Source organism: Atta colombica, unplaced genomic scaffold (genome assembly GCF_001594045.1).
Source record: "Atta colombica isolate Treedump-2 unplaced genomic scaffold, Acol1.0 scaffold126, whole genome shotgun sequence".
Taxonomy (NCBI): Eukaryota; Metazoa; Arthropoda; class Insecta; order Hymenoptera; family Formicidae; genus Atta; species Atta colombica.
In genome coordinates, this window is record NW_017259213.1 from 4,892,379 (window position 1) to 4,899,810 (window position 7,432).

At 33.8% G+C, this 7,432-nt stretch overlaps 2 protein-coding genes across 2 annotated transcripts; one reads left to right on the forward strand and one right to left on the reverse strand.

The window, feature by feature from the left end:
* Nucleotides 1–395: 395 nt before the first annotated feature.
* LOC108695063 (eukaryotic translation initiation factor 2D) lies at nucleotides 396–3,832 on the reverse strand. The gene is made up of 9 exons (XM_018204806.1): nucleotides 3,527–3,832; nucleotides 2,773–3,160; nucleotides 2,394–2,699; nucleotides 1,999–2,328; nucleotides 1,742–1,884; nucleotides 1,485–1,565; nucleotides 1,202–1,406; nucleotides 846–1,014; nucleotides 396–770 (listed from the first exon to the last, which is right to left on the reverse strand). The coding sequence occupies exons 1-9, from the start codon at nucleotides 3,580–3,582 to the stop codon at nucleotides 706–708; spliced, it is 1,743 nt and encodes a 580-aa protein (XP_018060295.1). The 5' UTR covers nucleotides 3,583–3,832; the 3' UTR covers nucleotides 396–705.
* A 547-nt stretch (nucleotides 3,833–4,379) lies between these two features.
* Nucleotides 4,380–7,307, forward strand: LOC108695105 (cat eye syndrome critical region protein 5 homolog). The gene is made up of 3 exons (XM_018204864.1): nucleotides 4,380–4,703; nucleotides 5,695–6,509; nucleotides 6,620–7,307. Exons 1-3 carry the CDS (start codon nucleotides 4,647–4,649, stop codon nucleotides 6,930–6,932), a joined length of 1,185 nt encoding a protein of 394 aa, XP_018060353.1. The 5' UTR covers nucleotides 4,380–4,646; the 3' UTR covers nucleotides 6,933–7,307.
* The last annotated feature ends 125 nt before the right edge of the window (nucleotides 7,308–7,432 follow it).

The following is a 7,432-nucleotide window of genomic DNA, read 5'->3' on the forward strand; positions in this document are numbered from 1 at the left end:
TATACGCGATTCGCTCTCGGTTTTCATCCGAACGCAGCATCCCTATATCCCGCAAGAAACATCCCCTTTACGTGCGTCGCGCCTCTTTTATCCTTCTGTGCAATCGAAAACCCCATCCTGCCTTCCTGCTTTCCTCCCTCCCTCCCTCCCACCCGAGGAGAGCTCGCGGGCCCTCCCCATATTGCAATATTTGTACTTTTCCATGTTGAAACCTCGATATATAATAAATTATATTAACAAACTTCAATCGGCTGTGTCTCGTATGAATGTTACCTATTCATTGCGCCTCAAGAAATTTTCCTTGTCTTTTCTTTAGTTACATATGCTTTATATAATAATACAAAATGATAAATGTGGAAGGTTGGGTATAATAATAGTAGAAGAAATCATATGTATATTTCTAAGTTTTGCTTTTATTTGATAATCATTTGTAATATATACTCTCTCTGATAAAAGATGACTGTTAATTCTTCACTGTTAGTTCTTCACAATTGTCTTAATCTACTAGAAAACATGTTTCCATAATAATTAAAACAGCAGCATCCTTCAATTTACAATTGAAATTGCTCTGTTGAAATTGCACTCGTCAGTATTGAATATCCATTTGTGATGAAGTTTCAAGAAAACAATTTAAAGGATTTTTAAAGGAATTCACAGGAATTTGGTCACTTGAGTTTAGTTTTCAGTTGACAATCACTAAAATATCTATTTTTTCTTCTTCGGGGCGAATTCTAAACCTCTTATATAGTTCTTTTTTATCTGGTATTTCTCTGCAATAATAAACAAAGTTACAAAATTTGCGTAATTGTAAAATATTTATGAATATTAAAATCAAAGCAACTCACCTGTGAGTAATTTGTATACATATAAAATTTGATTCCCTTGAACAAGAACACTGGGTGTCTTTTTGCCAGGATCATCAGTGATTGTCGCGCTCGCGCCAATGCTCTGGCATTCTTTGCTGAATTCTTTCGGATTGATCCCGAACGTTTCTAAGTTGTTTATCAACGTTACCTACAATTTGTGAGATGTCATCAGAAAAATGAATAATTCTTATATCAAAAAAAGCTACGTTAAGACTTTAACAATATATTAAAACATGGGGATAACCCGCAAATCAGCTTCTTTGAAAACAAAAATCCGTGGAAACTTTAAAAGTTATTAAATTTTCGTATCATTTATTCTGAGCTGCGACTTTTACCTTTTTCCCGCCTGATCGCACTGTTACTCTCATGTCGATCGGTTCCAATTTTCCCGTATGTAACAAAGTATTTCCCGCGAGGGTTACCTCATGCATATGCGTCATACGTCCGATAAATTTGTTTATCCCATCCTCCATTGTTACCGTCTCCTGATGAGCCTTAGTTCGCATAATTCCCGCCAACTGGGGATTCAGTTTTAATGTTCTACAAAATATAATCGCTATTAATGTAGAAAGAGATGAAAGATGTAAGAAATTTATACATGCAACATCGAGGTCTTACTTTCCGTTTTGCAGATCCTCCGCTTTCACGTACTCAGTAAAACACTTTCTGATGTCGGCTCTTTTCATTACGTCACCCTTTCTGCAATCATCATCACCGTATTCGGTGTAAAGTGATATACAATACACGTTTATATTACGACGATGTAACATTCAGCGACTTTCATCATCACCATATAGAAAACCATCTTTTCTGCAATTATATTGCGTCGCGATAAAGTGGCGTCACTCGGCAAGTGTCATGCCTACCATACTTACTCAAAGCCAAATTTTGATAGAACTGGCAGAACGTCAGCAGTCACTCGATAACATTCTGATACAACAGCACTATTCGAAACCACTGGTTCAGCTGCAACTGGTTCTTCAGTAACGATTAATTTCTTCACAAGTGGATGATCAAACTGAAATAAACGAAAAAAAAATTTCTTGTAGTTGATATCCTAATCAAAAAATTTATTTCTCAAAAAAAATTTTAATTTTATCAAAATGAATCCAAAATAAACAACAAATGTTACCTTAATGGACAGCAACGTTTCAACACCTTTTGTGATGGATGTATTGATTATTCCTTTAGCCTTCATTTCCGCTAGAAAAATCGATAGTTTTTTATACCGAGATTTCTTTACATCAACGTTTTTACCCGGCGGACAAGCAGCTAACAGATGATTTTTGAAGAAGTTGGACGACAACATTGGCAGATCACTAGATTTTACAGTTATTTTACATGCTTTCAAGAAACAATATTCCAGTAGTGCGTCCATCTCCTGAACTGGATCAATTGCTTCTGGTTCAACTATGTTTAAAATTTGTACATCTTCAGTTTCTACATCTTCTTCTATATGTTCCTAAATAACATAAAAATAATCAATTTATCTTCGTCCATCTTCAAGAAAATCTCTGATTTAACTACCTTAGAAATGATTTTGTCTTTGACTACATCACTTGAATCCTCGTCGGTGTTTAATTCATCTAACTTAATTGATAAAATTTCAACAGTTTCATCTACAATTGCTTCTTGATTAATCGATTCGATATCTTCTAACGTATTTGTAAGACTGTCAACATTCGGTGAACCCAAATCAGGCCTTAGGGGTGGTTTGCCCAATTGACACAACATATCACCAATAACATGAAATATCTCTACGCATTTCCCATGTCCAGCTGCCATGTACATGTCTTCGCTGGAAAGTGCAGTGGTACCGACCGCAACTGCAGCCTGCAGAAGAAATGCTGTTTTTCTCTCACCTCAATATTTTTATAATCAACAGATGCAAAGATAAAGTTTGAACCTTGTTTTCCTCAGTGTTAATCGACACTGGAGTACCCTTTGGTAATTTACCAAAGCTATACAGAGTCACTGGCCCCTTCAGAATCAATCCAGGTAACATGAGATCTGCACCTCCCACTAATTTAGATATAACTGGCGTGTGCGTAGTAAAAGTGTTTAATAAATATGGATGATGCCATAACGTATAAATTGTAGGAAACAGCAGAGTGTCATACGAGTCCAATTGAAAGAACATAGGTATCTTGGCGACACAGTACACTTTGCCTACATGTCCACTATGCGTTACTATTTTCATAATGCTGATGGCTTCCTTTTTGGGCAACAATGACTGAATCTCTTCGTCCGACAAACTCGGATACGCCGCCAATACCTCCTCGCATAATTTTTTCCTAAAAATGATAACTAATAATGAATTGTCTCTTTTTACACACATACCACACACACACACACACACACACACACACACACACACACACACACACACACACACACACACACAAATATATTATAAATAAAACATATTCAAATTTATTGTAAAAATAAGTTTCATTTAAGATATTTGATTATTATAATCAGACTTGCAAATTTCCTTCTATTTTATTCCTATAAAAAAATATATATATGTCCTATAGAAAAATATATAAAAAATATCGAAAAAGGATAATAATAATAAAAATTTATTTAATTGATGTACAACTAGGAAACATATAAGGATTATATAAGGATTATCAAAACATTCGAAAAATATCACGAACCTTTCAGTTCCCTTTAGCTGGTAATTGGTCTTGACTTTGAATGGCTTAATAAACATTTTGAACAAGATCTCCAATCGGTGAGTGTACAACGTTTAAACCTAACCCTGATTTCTTATACAGCGCCGCATTCTTATTTATCTCCGTTGATGCTGCGCGGCACAATGTTCCGTGTAAGTGGAAGCCAATGGAAGCGCTGCCAACATCACGAACGTCGACGACGAGAGTTCTACCTCTTGTTTACGATGAAAATATTGATCTCGAGCCGAAGCGATGATCTCGGCTTTAATCGGAGCAATTTGTCTTTTTCCGCACATTATATTTTTACATTTGAAATAAATAAGAATTTTAAAAAGTCGAAAAAATAGAAAAAAAAGAAAGATCGGAAATGGCCAAAAAATTTCATTATTATTATGCCGTATTCTTTATATATCTTCTTTCTTTTCTTTTTCTCTCTTTCTCTCTTTTTCGCACGAAATCTATAAAGTGCAGAAACAAACAAATCTCTTATGTCAAATTTTATATATCAAAAATGTAGATTAACTTCAATCTCGGTTTAATTTATACTCTTTACTTTTTCTAATTTTTAGAATTGGAGAAAGATAACAAGTAAACCGAGATTTAAGTAAATCTGTATTGGTAGAAATGGACATTAGACTTTGACCGAACTCCAATTATAATTTGATTAGTGATTAATTCAGCCGACAGAATTGCTTAAACGAATATATTTAATTATACAACTGACCTAATCTAATCCTTTTCACATTAAACAATAAAAAATTAATAATTCTATCCATGTTTATAACAAAAATACACAACTCTATTACTAAATTGATCATCTTGTTTTGAATGCCGAGAGTGCAAACAAGTGCAAAGAAATACAGCTGATAGAAAAACTTCCCTTCCCCGTCTTCCAATTGCGTGTCACGCATCAGGTCCTCTTACGGCACGTGCGAACAGTACGTGCGAAGTGTGCGTCGTGAAGTTGATATAACCTCAAAGCGTGTCATTATGCATAATCAAGCCGCGACGGGCGGCCTGCGAGTGTTTTGAGGTCGTCGCGACGGGATCGCGTCCGCACGTCGTCGCTTCATCGTTTGCTTATTGAAAGAAACGGGAAGACATGGCGATCGCCAACGTCTTCCTACGAATGGATATCGCGAGGATTACCGGAGTCAGAGTGAGTTTTCCCGGCACTTTTGACTTTTCTCTCTTTTAGCGCGGCTATCATGATCAGTCACGATTGATCTATCCATCCCTTTTGTTTTTTTTTTGGCTATGGATCTCTCTTTTTCTTTTTCATTTCGACGCGCTCCAGAACACGATCGCGTATACGTGTCACTACTGTACATTATTATTGTTCGTATTTTATATAATACTCTTTCGTAACTTTGTCATTGTATGATACATTATTTTTAGTTTTACGTACAACTTATATACTTATTTATACATTTACTTTTTCAGGTATAACACTGTGGCACATATTATTCATCAGAAGTTGTATTTGCTTATTTTTTTATCGACTTATTTGATCTCAATCTTTTCTTATTATTACTGATAAACGATTTATCAATGTTTTAACGAGCATTATCATTTAAAGTTCTTGATATATTTTATAACAAAATTTTTATTTGAATTAAATTTTTTTAGTTACTTTTTCAATTACTTTTGATAGATTTTAATAGATTTTTTGATAGATTATTTTTGATAGATTTACTTTTATTGATATTTCAAGAAAATGCTGTAATATTTATAATAATAACTTTATTAACTATGATTCATTATATAATTTTAATAGAATTTATATTAAATTGTATTTTTTTATGAATTGCAAAAATACATGTCTTTGTGTATAATACTATATTTTTTAAATTTATTTAGAAGTATTTTATTATGAAATAAAAATATTTTTGTATTTATGCTACTTCAAGATAGAAATATAAATATCTTAGGGTCGGTTATTTCACTTTTTGATAAATTTTACCTTGATTGGAAGAAGTAAGATTACCCAATTACATATGCATATTAGATTTATCTCACAAGTAAAATTTATCAAAAAGTGGAATAATCGGCCTTTAATGTGATAAATGTCAAGTACAGCTTTTAAAAGTTTTAAAAGATTCAAATGTATTTTATTTTAAATAATATAGATTTATTTTTTCTGTCCGCAGCATTTAAGTACAAAACCAAAATTTGGTTTACTTTTTGACATTGATGGTGTGATAATACGTGGAAAACAAATACTGCCACCGGTAAAAGAATCTTTCAAACGGCTTCAAGGAAACAACGGAAAATTTCGCGTTCCCACATTATTTGTTACTAACAGTGGGAATTCGCTGCGTAGTCAGAAAGCGACAGAGCTGTCGAAATGGATCGGCGTCGAAGTCATGGAGTCACAAGTTGTTCTGGCTCACTCACCATTGCAAATGTTCGATTATCTACATAACAAACAAGTTCTTATATCTGGTCAAGGCCCAATAACGGATATAGCCCGAGAATTGGGCTTCAAGAAAACAATAACTATAGAAGAAGTAGTAAAAAACTTTCCATGCTTAGATTATATAAACATAAAAAAAAGAAATCCAATTTGTGGTCCGATTAATCCAAATTTCCCACAAATCGAGGGAATCTTGTTGTTGAGTGAACCAATAAATTGGGAAACATCGTTGCAATTAATGATAGATCTTCTAGTTACTAATGGAATGCCCACAGGATTACCTACTGCTATTCCGTATCCGCACATTCCAGTGTTGGCATGCAACATGGATTTGCTATGGGCATCAGAAGCACCGATTCCACGATACGGCCATGGTGCTTTTTTATTGTGTCTTGAAAACTTGTACAAGAAAGTCACCAATAAAGATATGACATACGCTGCTCTAGTCGGAAAACCTAGTGAAATTACGTATTACCATGCCAATCAACTGCTTATTAATCATGCCAAAAGCATTGGCATTGACAATATCGATACAATTTATGCTATTGGGTTTGTATCAAATAGAAATATTGATTAAATGGATCAATAGATATAGTTACATATAATTTATATATATTACAAAATATCATAATATATATGTTCTACATACGTTTTTATAGCGACAATATTAACACCGACATTTTTGGCGCAAATCTATATGACAAGTATTTATCCCGGTATGAGTCTGGAGAGGGGACTATGTCCCGCAACCTAGAAAAACTCCTTGGGAAAACCAAGGAAGATCCTAGCGCAAAGGCCTGCATTAGTATTTTAGTTGAGACTGGTGTACATCAACGAGATTCCAAATTTATACCTGAACATAGTCCCAGGGATTTCTTACCAGTTGATGATGGTTTATGTAAGCCGGCATTTATCGTAAAGGATGTCGGGCAAGCCATTAATCTCGCGTTTAAAGAAGAGAAGTTTGAATAAGTTAGCATAATAGATAACCTTGAGATAATTATATCCTTAGAGATAATTATATCGTTGGAGAAAGAGAGAGAGAGAGAGAGAGAGAGAGAGAAAGAGAGAGAGGAAATGTGCAAGGTAACGTGAGTATTATAGCAAATAATCTTTTAGAAAGTGTTAGCCTTCATTATAGATGACGTTTTCGCAGCGGAGAAACGGAAAATAAGAGAGGCTATAATACATTATTAAAGTAATATATTATTTTGCTCTTTTGTCTATATCTTTCTGATTCTTTTAAACTGCCTACTTGACAAAAAACGAACATGTTTTAATGAACTGTATCAATTGAAGAAAAGAATTACGAGAAAGAAATAAATTCAGATTAATTTATATTATAGATAGAACAATAAAAACAAATATTATTATGTTACTGTAAATACAGTTGAATATCCCTTATATATACATATATATATATATATATGTGTGTGTGTGTGTGTGTGTGTGTGTGTGTGTGTGTGTGTGTG